Source organism: Callithrix jacchus, chromosome 9 (genome assembly GCF_049354715.1).
Source record: "Callithrix jacchus isolate 240 chromosome 9, calJac240_pri, whole genome shotgun sequence".
NCBI classification, from domain to species: Eukaryota; Metazoa; Chordata; class Mammalia; order Primates; family Cebidae; genus Callithrix; species Callithrix jacchus.
In genome coordinates this window covers 16,164,945-16,179,209 of record NC_133510.1, presented here as the reverse complement: position 1 = coordinate 16,179,209, position 14,265 = coordinate 16,164,945, and the positions used below count along the sequence as shown (strand labels likewise).

Genomic DNA, 14,265 nt, shown 5'->3' with positions numbered 1-14,265 from the left:
AACCCCAGAAGAATGGCCAGTAACCAGCAAAGATCACTCAGAGGGCCAAATCACCCATCTCATGTGGAAGAACCATTCCTGCAGGTAGGGGTGGGCCATCTGTGCTGCCTACCTTTTTGGACCCCACTGGGCTACAGGCTGTCCCCTGTTGTGGGCCAGGCTTTCTCCTAGGGAGCAGACTGCCTGGCCCACACATTTTCTGCTGTTTTCCCCTTTTTGTGCTGTGACACTGGGAACCTGGAGCTCAGAACAGAGAGGAGATGCCTGGCTAGTGCCACATCTCCCAGCCCCAGCCATTGGGATGTTCTTACAGAAATGACTTAGGGGACCAAGCCCAAGAAAGAGGTGGGTTTTTGTAATCAGGAAAGTCCCTGGGGCGAGGCACAGTGGCTCACGCCTGTAATCCCAGCACTTCGGGAGGTCAAAGTGGGCAGATCACCTGAGGTCAAGAGTTTGAGACAAGCCTGGCCAACATGGTAAAACCCTGTCTCTACTAAAAATACAAAATCAGCTGGGCATGGTGGCACAGGTCTGTAATCCCAGCTGCTCGGGAGGCTGAGGCAGGAGAATCACTTGAACCTGAGAGGCAGAGGTTGCACCATTGCACTCCAGCCTGGGCATCAAGAGCCAAACTCCATCTCAAAAAAAAAAGAAAAGAAAAAGAAATGTCCCTGGGGATGAATAGGAGGGAGAAGTATTTTCAAAGAGACACTTCTTTTCTGAGGAGAAATTCATGAAAAATAAAAATAAAAAAAACGCTTCTTGTTGCAGTCAGGCACTGTGCCAAGGCCATTTCATTTCACACGGCATGGTATGCCAAGCAGGAGCACAGACAGAGGGCTTAAGTCCCAGCTGTCACTCAGGCACTCAGCACCCTGCGTGAGTTACCTACCCTCACTGTTTCTTGCTTTCTGCATCTTTGAGATGGGCACAAGAGCAATATTTGTGGGGAGTAAATAAGATGTGTACAAGTATTTAGCACAGTGTCTATATGCATTTGCTGCTGTTTATTTCACAGGGGCAGGGTGCAGAAAGGGGAAGGAGCTGCCATTCTAGATGTTTTCTATACTAGCATTTTAATGAGGAGTGGGACGAAAGCGTCAATGACAGAGAAACCAGTATTGAGAGGAGTCTGGGATGGGAAAACACCTGGCCCTATTTTCTGGGGAAGGAGGTTTCTGGTATGTCACCAAGACCAGGAGCAAGTGAAGGTGGGCTGCTCCCTTGGCATGCTAGGGGCATTTCCCTTCATGATTACCTTCGGCCTGATGTGCCTTCTAAAGAGCACCAGTTCCTGGGTGGGAATGTGGGGACGCCAGAATGGAGGAGGGAGGTGAAGGCAAAGAGTGAAAGCTGAGCACAGAGGATGGGAAGTCAAAGCCAAAATATGGTCAATGGCAGAGAACAAAAGCTGAGTGATCATGAGAATGTTACATTAGAATGATACGGAGCAGCCATAACTTCCGCTGGGTAGGAGAGAGCCGGAGATGTGGCCCCGCCAAGCCTTCTGTGTCCTGATGAGAATCCTGGGCTGGAGGAGGCTGTGCCTGGGAAGGAGATCAGACTGCCTTGCCCACCTTTTTGCGCCCCTGCCCACACAACCTTCCCCGGCTCCCTTTGTCTCTCCCTAGATGGTCCAGGCCAGTGAGAACCTCCTGCCCTCCCAGACGTGGGCTCAGCGTGAGTTCTTCCTGCCCAGTGAGTCCTGGGAGTTCCCTGGTTTCACCCGGCAAGCCTACCACCAGCTGGCCCTGAAGCTGCCGCCCTGCACAGATATGAAGTCCAAGGTGCGGCAGCGGCTCGTCCACCCTTGGAAGGGTGCCACCCAGCACACCTGGGGCTTTCACACGTGGCTGGATGTGGGCCGTCTGCCTGCCACCTTCCCCACCCGGCCTGACAGGCCCTACGATAGCAATGTCTGGCGCTGGCTGACTGACACCAAGGCCCACAGACGTCCCCCCGCAGAGCACCCCATCCCCCCTCCCTCCTGGATGGGGCAAAACAGCTTCCTGACCTTCCTCCACTGTTACTCCACATTCGTGGACAAGAATAGGAAGAAGCAGGTGATTTTCAGGACAGTGAAGGAGTTGAAGGAGGTGGAGAAGCTCAAGTTGAGGAGTGAGGCAAGGGCTCCTCCACTAGATGCCCAGGGCAACATCTGGCCTCCGGCAAACTTCAAGAAGTAAGATGGCGCCTCCTCAGGGAGCCCACCCAGCCTGCCCTGCCCAGGTGACCCCTCCCTCTCTCGGGTTCCTGTTTCTAGCTGGGGACTCTGCCCTTCCCACCTCTGGCCATCTGAAAACCAAACTCTTCTGAGTGTAGCTGGAAGGACAAGGTAGAGACAAAGGAAGGACAGAGAGTGGAGACATGACATTTCACTAAAATCTGGAGGGACAGCTAGGCAGGTGATACCTGCTAGGCACTGGGGATACGGAGAAGTGTGATTCAGTGCCTGCCCTCAAGGAGCTTTGCGAAGAGAGCAATCAAAATAAGGATACTTGTGCAAAGGACCCCAAGTGTGAGACAGAGTGAGTGTTGTAAGGAAGTCAGTTAGTAATGGAAAGAACTGGAGGGAAAGTTGGAGCCCAAAGGCTTGGAGTACAGTTCCAACCCCATCCCCGTGGTGAGGTGCCCAGGTCCTCCAGCTTCAGCTCCATCCATGAAGGGGGATCCTCAGGTACCGACCTCACTGTGGGAGGATAAACTGAGCTAGTGAATAGGTGGAAGAACTCAACAGAAGTTAGACGTTATTACAGAAATTCGGGAGAGAAGGGTTGCAGTGAGCTGGAGTGTCCCTGCAGCAGGGAGGCTTCATGGGGAAGTCGGGGCGGAAACCCTGCAGACAGCTCAAAGCAGTGGCTGGGGCCCTCCAGGCAGAGCTAAGTCACAGCCGAGTCAAGGATGTGAGAGGAGCCGCTGTGAACCCCGCAGCTCCCCCTTCCGGCCACCCGGAGAACTCACGGGTGCTTCCCAACGGTGTCCAGCCCAGGCACTGAGCTTGCAAGAGTAACAGGAAAGCCGGAGGGCAATGAAGAGGGAATGTCTCAAATTCCAATCCCAAGGGCATGGCCAAAGTACTGGGGAGTTGCAGCGGGAGGTTGTGGGGATTCTTAATCTAAAAAAAAAAGGAGGGGGGGCCAGGCGCAGTGGCTCACATCTGTAATCCCAGCATTGTGGGAGGCCAAAGCGGGTGTATCACCTGAGGTCAGGAGTTTGAGACCAGCCTGGCCAACATGGCAGAACCCCATCTCTACTAAAAATACAAAAATCAGCTGAGCATGGTGGCATGTGCCTATAATCCCAGCTACTAGGGGAGGCTGAGGCAGGAGGATTGCTTGGACCTGGGAGGTGAAGGTTTCAGTGAGCTCAGGTTGTGCCACTGCACTCCAGCCTGGGCAACAGAGAGAGAGCCTGCCTCAAAAACAAAACAAAACAAAACAAAAACCGAGGCCAAAGTTTGGTGAGAGATCAGTCCCCTTCTTGGGGACCCAGGCTTCTCCCTGCTGCCCTTGCCCTGAAGATTGCCAATTGCTGATAGGTACTGATCCTGGGCACGCAAAGGGGAGAAAGAGAGCACTCTAGAGCTATTCACAGTGGCAAGACAGTGCCAGGTGGTATTCTGAACACGTCACTGTATTATTTAATCCCCCAGGACCTTCTGACTAGAAACTATTAACCCCATCTTTTTTTTTTTTTTGAGGTGGAGTCTTTCTCTTTTGCCTGGGCTAGAGTGCAATCTCAGCTCACCACAACCTCTGCCTTCTGGGTTCAAGCCATTCTCCCTGCCTCAGCCTCCCAAGTAGCTGGGATTACAGGTGCCCACCGCCACACCTGACTAATTTTTGTATTTTTTAGTAGAGACAGGGTTTTGCCGTGTTGGCCAGGCTGGTCTTGAACTCCCAACCTCAGGTAATCCACCCATCTTGGCCTCCCAAAGTGCTGGGATTACAGGCATGAGCCACTGTGCCAGGCCTCATTAACCCCATTTTACAGGTGGTCTCTCTGCGATGGAGAGGTCAAGTATCTTGTCTAGCCGAGTGTGGTGGCTCAAACCTATAATCCTAACACTTTGGGAGGCCAAAGTGGGAGGATTGCTTAAGGCCAGTTCAAGACCAGCCTGGAGCACCCTGTAAGACCTCGTCTCCACAAAAATATCAAAAAAATAAGCCAGGCATGGTGGCATATGCCTGTAATCCCAGCTACATGGGAGGCTGAAGTGGGAGGACTGTCTGAGCCCAGGAGTTTGAGGCTGCCGTGAGCCATCACCGTGGCACGCACTCCAGCCTGGGCAACATGGTGAGACCCTATCGCAAAAAAAAGTTCCCACAGCAGGGTGGTTACAGGGTCAAATGGCACAGGGCTTAGCGTAGAGAGGGGGCTCAATAGAGGTATCATCATTAGTGTGGTATCTCCATGACAAGAGGGTCCTTGTCTCACCTGTTTACTGCTGGAGGCCCAGGCCCTGGAGCCAGGAATGAAGGAATGAGTTTCAGACAAGGTTTTGCTGTTCACAGAGAAGGCACGACACATAGCAGGAAGTCATGTGCCACATAACCTTTTGGTCAACGACAGACCACATATACCACAGCGGTCTCATAACATTATAATGGAGCTAAAAAAACCTCCCGCTTGATGATGTTGTAGCTGTCTTAACATTTTAGCACAATGACTTCATTTTAAAAATAAATTTAGTGGGCTGGGCGTGGTGGATCACACCTGTAATCCAAGCACTTTGGGAGGTCAAGGCAGGCAGATCACTTGAGGTCAGGAGTTTGAGATCAGCCTGGCCAACATGGTGAAACCCTAAAATTTTTAGTTCTCTACTAAAAATACAAAACGTTAGCCAGGTGTGGTGGTACATGCCTATAATCCCAGCTACTCGGGAGGCTAAGGCAGGAGAGTTACTTGAACCTTGGCAGGCGGAGGTTGCAGTGAACTGAGATTGCTCCATTGCACTCTCCAGCCTGGGTGAAGAAGCGAGACTCTATCTCAAAAAAATAAAATAAAATAAAATAGGGCCAGGTGCGGTGGCTCATGCCTGTAATCCCAGCACTTTGGGAGGCCGAGGCAGGTGGATCATGAGGTCAGGAGTTTCAGACCAGCCTGGCCAACATGGTGAAACCTTGTGCTACCAAGGATACAAAAATTAGCCAGGTGTGGTGGCAGGCGCCTGTAGTCCTAGCTACCCGGGAGGCTGAGGCAAGAGAATTGCTTGAACACAGGAGGAGGAGATTGCAGTGAGCCGAGATCGAGCCACTGTACTCTATCCTAGGTGACTGAGCAAGACTCAGTCTCGGAAAAAATAAATAAATAAATAAATAAAATTAACTTAATGGCTGGGCACGGTGGCTCACGCCTGTAATCCCAGTACTCTGGGAGGCCAAGGTGGGTAGATCACCTGAGCTCATGAGTTCAAGATCAGCCTGGCTAAATGGAGAAACTGGCCAACATGGAGAAACCCTGCCTCTACTAAAAACACAAAAATTAGCCAGGAGTGGTGGTGCACACCTGTAATCCCAGCTGCTTGGGAGGGTGAGGCAGGAGAATCGCTTGAACCCAGGTGGTAGAGGTTGCAGTGAGCCAAGATCAAGACCACTGCACTCAAGCATGGGTGACAGAGCCAGACTCCATCCTAAATAAATAAATAAATTTAGTGTTACCGAATCATGTAGTGTTTATGAAATCCGCAGTAGTGTAATGTCCTAGGCCTTCACTCACACGGAGCAACTTCCAACTGGAAGTCACAAGCACCATTCATGGTAAGTGCCCTGTACACTTTTTAATCTTTAATACCTTTTGTTTGTTTGTTTTTGAGATGGAGTTTTGCTCTTGTTGCCCAGGCTGAGTGCAGTGGCGTGACCTCAGCTCACTGCAACCTCTGCCTCCAAGATTCAAGCAATTCTCCTGCCTCAGCCTCCCAAGTAGCTGGGATTACAGGCACCCGCCACCACACCCAGCCAATCTTTAATATTTTATACCATATTTTTACTTTACCTTTTCTATATTTAGATACATAAATACTCACCATTGTGTTATACTTGCCTGTAGTCTTCAGTATGTAACATGCTGTTCAGGTCTGTAGCCTCAAAGCCATAGGCTGTACCATACAGCCTATAAGTATAGTATGCTGTCCCATCTAGATTTGTGTTGAGTGCACTACGATGTTCTCACAACAACAAAATCACCAAACAACGCGTTTCTCAGAGTGTACCCCCATCATTAAGTGATGCATGACTGTATTTGAGCTAGACCTTGAAGGAGGTGTACAAGTTCACCAGGTGGGAACAAGAAATTGTGATGAAAGGAAAAGCTCATTGAGTTCTGCCATTCCTTCTGAGCAGCTACTTAAGGGATTAAAAATGTTGTTGTTAAAGGGCTGGGCGCGGTGGCTCACGCTTATAATCCCAGCACTTTGGGAGGCCGAGGCGGGTGGATCACGAGGTCAAGAGATCGAGAGCATACTGGTCAACAAGGTGAAACCCCGTCTCTACTAAAAATACAAAAATTAGCTGGGCGTGGTGGCACGCGCCTGTAGTCCCAGCTACTTGGGAGGCTGAAGTAGGAGAACTGCTTGAACTCAGGAGGTGGAGGTTGCGGTGAGCCGAGATCGCACCATTGCACTCCAGCCTGGGTAACAAGAGCAAACTCCGTCTCAAAAAAAAAAAAGTTAAAAATTGGCCTGCAATGTGGCTCACGCCTATAATCCCAGCACTTTGGGAGACTGAGGCGGGTGGATCACCTGAGGTCAGGAGTTCAAGATCACCCCGACCAACATGGCAAAACCCTGTCTCTACTAAAAATACAAAAATTAGCCAGCCATGATGTTGCACACCTGTAATCTCAGCTATTCAGGAGGCAGAGGCAGGAGAATTGCTTGAACACAGGAGGTGGAGGTTGCAGTGAGCCAAAATCATGCCACTGCACTCCAGCCTGGGCAACAGAGTGAGACTCTGTCTCAAAAAAAAAAGAAAAAAAAAAGACTCTGGGCTGGGTGTGCAGGCGTGGTGGTTCATGCCTGTCATCTCAGCACATTGGGAAGCCAAGGTTGGCAGATCACTTGAGGTCAAAAGTTCGAGATCAGCCTGGTCAACATGGTGAAACCCCGTCTCTACTAAAAATATAAAAAATTAGGCCAGACACAATGGCTTACGCTTGGAATCCCAGCACTTTGGGAGGCCGAGGCAGGTGAATCACGAGGTCAGGAGTTCAAGACCAGCCTGGCTAACATGGTGAAACCCCATGTCTACTAAAAATACAAAATTCAGCCAGGCCTGGTGGTGGGTGCCTATAATCCCAGCTACTAGGGAGGTTGAGGCAGGAGAATTGCTTGAGCCTGGGACGTGGAGGTTGCAGTGAGCCAAGATTGTGCCACTGCACTCCAGCCTGGGTGACGGAGTGAGACTCCGTCTCAAAAAATGACTTTGGATCAGTCAGCAAGCACATTGAAGCACGAGGGACCCAGAGGACTTCAGACATAGAATGAGATGTAAGCATGATCTTGTTGGAGAAATAGAACATTTACGTGTAAACCCAGCAGTTCTGAATCCTAGCAGCCCATTATCATGACCTGGGGCCTTTTTTTTTTTTTTTTTTTAAGACGGAGTCTTGCTCTTGCCCAGGCTGGAGTATAGTGGCATAATCCCAGCTCACTGCAACTTCCGCCTCCCGGTTTCAAGTGATTCTCCTGCCTCTCCCTCCTGAGTATCTGGGACTACAGGTGCCTGCCACCATGCCCGGCTAATTTTTGTATTTTTAGTAGAGACAGGATTTCACCATGTTGGCCAGGCTGGTCTCGAACCCCTGACCTCAGGTGATCCGCCTATCTTGGCTGCCCAAAGTGCTGGGATTACAGGCATGAGCCACCATGTCTTTTTTTAAATGCAGGGGCTCTTTTTTAAATGCTGAAGTTTGAGCCTCCCTCTGGAGATTCTAACTTAACTGACCTTGGGGCAGCCTGGGTAGGGTGTGTTTAAATGCTCCCAGGGTGATTCTAATGTGCAGTCAGGCTGAGAACCTCTGCATAAACCCACAACAGCAGAGAACTATCTGCTGAACCAGGTGCAAAGTGTATTGAGTCATAGAAAATCTGCTACTATTTAGCTGTGTTAAAAAAAAAAAAAATGGCCGGGCGCCGTAGCTCACGCCTGTAATCCCAGCACTTTGAGAGGCCGAGGCGGGTGGATCTCTTGAGGTCAGGAGTTTGCGATCTACCTGGTCAACATGGTAAAACCCTGTCTCTATTTTTAAAAATTTGAAAAAAAAAAAAAAAAAAAAAAAAGACTATTTCCTACTGTTGGACGCAATACCGCAGGCTTACTGAGAAGAGGCAGTCATCCAGTTGAGTTGAGTCTGTGATCTTCCCACTGGCACTGCATTAGAGGAAAAGGTGAGACTTGAAGGACAGTTAGAATATGGATTGGGATCTGGATCATAATATTATATAGAGTACGTGGAAAGGATGGAAGGCTTACTAGCTGAGCAACATACGTCACCAGCCTAATGCCAAACATAAGATGCAGGCCATTTGGCATAGGTCAATATCCGATTAGGCGGAGAGACAGAACGGATTTCCTGCTGCCTCATGGCTAACTAGCTGTGGACAGTGGCATCACCCTTCCCCTTCTGCGTCTCTCCACTGTGCCTGGATCTCTTCTTTGATCTCTCTGTTCTCTTCACACCCTTCCCCTAACAGGTACCGGCACATATCAGATGGTGGGAGGTTTGAACCCCAGGGCCTCCAGCTCTTGCCAAACCCGTTTCCCAGTAATTTTGCCAGGAGCTGGCCCTGCCCGAACCCTCTGCCTCACTACCAGGAGAAAGTGCTAAAGCTGGCCTTGCTGCCCAGTGCGCCCCTGAGCCAGGACCTCATAAGAGATTTCCAGACCCTAATAAAGGACAGAGTTGCCCTACCCCTCCACCATCTCTCCAAGGCACAAGCTCGCAACACCCCAGCAAGGAAGAGGCAGAGAAGACCTGGACACTTCTAAAAAGGCCTCCAGATGTGTGGGGACCAGAGCCCCAGGCTCCAGTGTTCTCAATCAATGCTCCTTCAGCAAGAAGCCTGGGGTAGCAGAAGGACTCTGGCTTCTACAGAACAGCCTCTCCACCACCCTCCCAACCTCAAGCCATCTCTGTATCCTGGCTATTGCAATTGAAACTCGAAATTGTTATATGTTTTCCTTGGAGGACTCTCACCAAAGGTGGGAGAACTGAGGCCAGGAAGCTGGGTAGAGCAGGGAGCATGGGAGGGAGGGGGGCTCCAGTTCCTAAGGAAGAAGATGTGTGTGTGTGTGTGTGTGTGTGTGTGTGTGTGTGTGTGTGTGTGTCTGTTGGGGTTAGGGAAGATATGCGGTAAGAAACATGAATAACAAGAAGCTATCTCCACTCTCATAACCCATTGGGAATGAGGCTGGGATTGGGCAGGGTACAGAAAGCCTCTTAGCCAAAAATAACCACAATGCCATCCCCTCCCTGATCATCTGATGTCTGGACAAAGACCAGACGCAGCTGTGCTTCGTTGCAGGGCCCCATGCAGGTTTGGAGGAGGAGAGGTCAGGTCAGGGCTGGTGCTGGAGAAAGGGAGAGTCAGGCCCCAGGAAGGCTGACCAGGTCTCATCAGAGGAACAAGAGTAGAACAAAGTGGAGCTTCAAGGTAAAGGAGTGGTCTCTCCCTTGGGGGAAGGCTGTGGAGGACTTATGCCAAAAGAGCAGTCAGCCCAGAGGCCTTGGGCCTCAGCTTTTTCTATCAGGGAATCCAAGACCAGGGCTAAAGTGGAGGCAGGCAAAGCAACAGTCAGAATGGTGTTGGCCCTGGCTGGGGTGGAGATGGCTAGGGAGGGCAATGGGAAGGTGGATGGAGGGGAAGAAGCTAAAATGGGGGGGCCCTACCTCACCTCCTCCCACCCCCATCACATCCCCATGGTGAGGGTCAGCACCCGCTGGGCTTCTCTTGGCCTCTTGCCCATGGCCTTCTTTGTCTCCATTTCTCTCAAGCCCTGCAGGCACTTGGGAATCAAGACACCACAGGGTTCTAGCACTGCTTTAACCAGTAAGCAGTTATGTGACCTTTGGAAAAGCCGCTATTCCCTCTGGCTTTCAAGTTCCTCACCTGCACAATGGAGGCCATTAGTTTATACTAAATGGAACAAATAAAAGAGTATAGGTGAAGGTCCTGCAAAGTGTGTGGCACACTGGCGGCCCTCCAAAAATGAAGCTGTCAATCAGTGTTCATAAAATAAAAATAATAGGGGCTGGGTGTGGTGGCTCACACCTGTAATCCCAGCACTTTGGGAGGCCGAAGCAGGTGGGTCACGAGGTCAGGCGTTCGAGACCAGCCTGGCCAACATAGCAAAACCCCATGTCTACTAAAAATACAAAAAATTAGCCTGGCATGGTGGCGGGCACCTATAATCCCAGCTACTTGGGAGCCTGAGGTAGGAGAATCACTCGAACCTGGGAGGCGGTGGCTGCAGTGAGAGCAGATTGCACCACTGCACTCCAGCCTGGGCAACGTGCCAGACTCCATCTCAGAAAAAGAAAGAAAGAAAGAAAAAGAACAAAAATAATAAGTAGATAGAATATTATGTAGCCAGGCCAGGTGTGGTGGCTCACGCCTGTAATCCCAGCACTCTGGGAGGCTGAGGTGGGTGGATCATGAGGTCAGGAGTTTGAGATCAGCCTGGCCAACATGGTGAAACCCCATCGCTACTAAAAATAACATAATTAGCTGGGCATGGTGGCAAGTGCCTGTAACCCCAGCGACTCTGGAGGCTGAGGCAGGAGAATCACTTGAACCCAGGAGACAGAGTTTGTGGTGAGCAGAGATCACGCCACTGCACTCTAGCCTGGGTGACAGAACAAGACTCCGTCTCAAAAAAAAAAAAAGACTGTTGTGTGGCCATAAGAAGAAATGGAATATTGATAGATTCTACAGTGTGGATAAAACTTGAAAACATCATGCTGAAAGAAGCCAGACACAAAAGGCCACTCATATGTTGGATGATTTTTGTCTATGGCCATACCACCCTGAACACGCCCAATCTCATCTGATCTTGGAAGCTAAGCAGGGTCTGGCCTGGTTAGTACTTGGATGGGAGACCACTTACATGTTGTATGATTTCACCTATATGAGGTACCTAGAATAGGCAAATGTATATAGAGAGAAAGTTGAATAGAAGATATCAGGGGCTTGGAGGAAGGGCATGGGGAGTTACTGTGTAATGAGTACAGAGTGCAGTACTCTGTGGGTACATGACTGCACTTATTTATTTTGTTTTGTTTTATTTGAGATAGTTTTGCTTGTTGCCCAGGCTGGAGTGCAATGGTGCCACCTTGGCTCACTGCAACCTTCACCTTCCAGGTTCAAGCGATTCTCCTGCCTCAGCCTTCCTAGTAGCTGGGATTACAGGAGGCTGGTACCATGCCCAGCTAATTTTTTTGTGTATTTAGTAGAGACAAGGTTTCATTATGTTGGCCAGGCTGGTCTCAAACTCCTGATCTCAGGTGATCCACCTATCACAGCCTCCCAAAGTGTTGGGATTACAGGCGTGAGCCACCGTACCCAGAGTATGACTGCATTTATATGAAATGTCTAGGACATGCAAATCCACAAAGCTAGAAGGTGAATGGATGCTTACCAGATGCTGAAGGAAGGAAGAATGTAAAATATTTTGGAACTAGATAGAGGTGGTAGTTGCACAGTATTGTAAATATGCTAAAAGCCACTGAATTGTACACTTTAAAATGGTAAATTTCATGTTATGTGAATTTCATCTAAATTAAAAATAAGGCTGGGTGCGGTGGCTCACGCCTGTAATCCCAGCACTTTGGGAGGCCGAGGCGGGCGGATCACTAGGTCAAGAGATTGAGACCATCTCGGCCAACATGGTGAAACCCCGTCTCTACCAAAAATACAAAAATTAGCTGAGCATGGTGGCACGCGCCTGTGGTCCCAGCTACTTGGGAGGCTGAGGTGGAAGAATTGCTTGAACCCAGGAGGCAGAGGTTGCAATGAGCCGAGATTGTGCCACTGCACTCTAGCCTGGCGAGACAGCAAGACTCCGTCTCAAAAATAAATAAATAAATTAATTAATTAATTAAAAATAATATATCACAGACTCTTGGAGTTTCTCACTTTCCTTCTAATGCTACGTCCATAATTCTCTTACACAATCTTTCGTTTTGTCCCTCTCTCCATGCTGTCTGTGAGTGTATGTGGGAGGGGGTGTGTGAGAGCAGAACTGGGGGGCAAAGGAGCATTTCCTGAGTCCCCCACGGGAGTGCCAGGGCTCTGGGAATTTGCCCATTCTCCTCACTCTGGATTAGGAATGAGGGTGGAAAGGAGTGTTCCCTCTACATAGGATCCAAAAATGTCAGAGCTGGGCACGCCATTAGAAAATAAGTCTAAAGCCCTCAGACTTCAGATGGGCAAACTGAAGCCCATGGAGAAGTGACTTGCTTGGGACCACAAAACCAGACAGTCAGCTGGGCACAGTGGCTCACACCTATGATCCCAGCACTTTGGCTGGGCACGGCGGCTCAGGCCTGTAATCCTAGCACTTTGGGAGGCCGAGGTGGGTGGATCACCTGAGATCAGGAGTTCAAGAACAGCCTGGCCGTCATGGTGAAACCCCATCTTAAAAAAAAAAAAAAATCCCAGCACTTTGGGAGGCAGAGGCGGGTGGATCACGAGGTCAAGAGATTGAGACCATCCTGGTCAACATGGTGAAACCCTGTCTCTACTAAAAATACAAAAGTTGGCTGGGCGTGGTGGCTCAAACCTATAATCCCAGCACTTTGGAGGCCAAGGCAGGTGGATCACCTGAGGTCGGGAGTTCAAGACCAGCCTGACCAACATGGTGAAACCCCATCTTTAAAACAAAAGAAAAAAGTTACCTGGGCGTGGTGGCACCTGTAGTCCCAGCTACTCGGGCAGCTGAGGCAGAAGAATTGCTTGAACCCAGGAGGCGGAGGTTGCAGTGAGCCGAGATCGCGTCATTGCACTCCAGCCTGGGTAACAAGATTGAAACTCCATCTCAAAAAAAAAAAAAAATAACCAGGCAGTCTCCTGGGGGGAGGATGGAAGGGGTCTGCCGCAGCCAGGACTGCAAGGCCTGTGCTATCATCCGCTTCTCCGGCTACTTGCCACCTCACAGTGAGAAGCCCCGGGCAGGGTTAGAGGGTTGGCAAGAAGATTTAGGGAGTGGGAAGAAGAAAGCTATTGAGATTTTTGAAAACAAGCTGCCTACTCTCTGGCCTTAAGCTAGGGGCGAGAAGAAAGGAAGTTGCACTCACACAGGCGCCTGTCCCAGCAGACCCTGCCTACCCAGAAGCTCCCAGGCTCAAGTCCAGACCTCATCCCACCCCACCACCTTCCAGCTCTGCTCTGCTCTGTTCTGCAGGAGCGTCCTGGCTCTTATCAGCCAGCCAGAGACACAGAGGCAAGGCTTCTGGCGCCCCCTAGCTCCAGCAGGCCATGAGGGTCTGTGGGACAGCAATAGCACCCAGGTACCTTCCAGGCTTGGGGACCTCCAGCTGTTTGTGCACTGTAGTCCCAGCTACTTGGGAGGCTGAGGCAGGAGGATCACTTGGGCCCAGGAGTTTCAGACCAGCCTGGGGAATATAGTAAGATCCTAAATGAAAAAAAAAATGTAACCACAGCTCAGCCTACATACACTTAGCTGGCAACCATGAACAACCATTCCATCCCCACATGCAAATGAACACAGAGGTTTTTGTTTTTTGAGACAGAGTCCCGCTCTGTCGCCCAGGCTGGAGTGCAATGGCGTGATCTTGGCTCATTGCAACTTCCTCCTCCTGGGTTCAGGCGATTCTCCCTGCCTCAGCCTCCCGAGTACCTGGGATTACAGGTGCCTGCCACCATGCCTGGCTAATGTTTATATTTTTAGTAGAGATGGGATTTTGCCATGTTGGCCAGGCTGGTCTCGAACTCCTGACCTCAGGTGATCCACTTACCTTGGCTTCCCAAAGTGTTGGGATTACAGTCGTGAGCCACTTCGCTTGGCCAAACCTAGAGGTTTTGAAAGCCTTTGGTGGGGTGGGGTGGGGGTAGTCTCTGCATCTGGATCTGCCTAAGCTTCACCACAGCTAAAGTGCAGCTCTGAGAGGGAAGCAGGGGTGAAGGCATGGGCACCTCTTTCCCCCACATACCCAGCACTTCACTCCCCAGGACACTCTGTGCCTTGCTGAATGCCACCAGCTTCATGGACAATAGTTAATCCCAGCAAAGGAAGCCTTCCCAGACAT

The 14,265-nt window shown here is 50.3% G+C and overlaps 1 protein-coding gene across 2 annotated transcripts; it reads left to right on the top strand.

Moving 5' to 3' along the window:
• Positions 1–6: 6 nt before the first annotated feature.
• On the top strand, positions 7–9,157 carry TEX52 (testis expressed 52). 2 transcript variants are annotated; one of them, XM_035255465.3, is made up of 3 exons: positions 7–84; positions 1,632–2,182; positions 8,693–9,157. In XM_035255465.3, the coding sequence occupies exons 1-3, from the start codon at positions 13–15 to the stop codon at positions 8,985–8,987; spliced, it is 918 nt and encodes a 305-aa protein (XP_035111356.3). In that variant the 5' UTR covers positions 7–12; the 3' UTR covers positions 8,988–9,157. The 2 variants fall into 2 exon arrangements, with proteins under 2 accessions (XP_035111356.3, XP_035111357.3); XM_035255466.3 differs by having other exon boundaries at positions 1,632–2,229.
• Positions 9,158–14,265: the final 5,108 nt, after the last annotated feature.

Bases quoted from the DNA above. Each gene is read 5' to 3' on its own strand.
- TEX52 (XM_035255465.3), top strand. From the start codon at position 13: ATGGCCAGTAACCAGCAAAGATCACTCAGAGGGCCAAATCACCCATCT. The intron at 85-1,631 runs GTAGGGGTGGGC...GTCTCTCCCTAG, and splicing joins TGGAAGAACCATTCCTGCAG to ATGGTCCAGGCCAGTGAGAA. The intron at 2,183-8,692 runs GTAAGATGGCGC...TTCCCCTAACAG, and splicing joins CCTCCGGCAAACTTCAAGAA to GTACCGGCACATATCAGATG.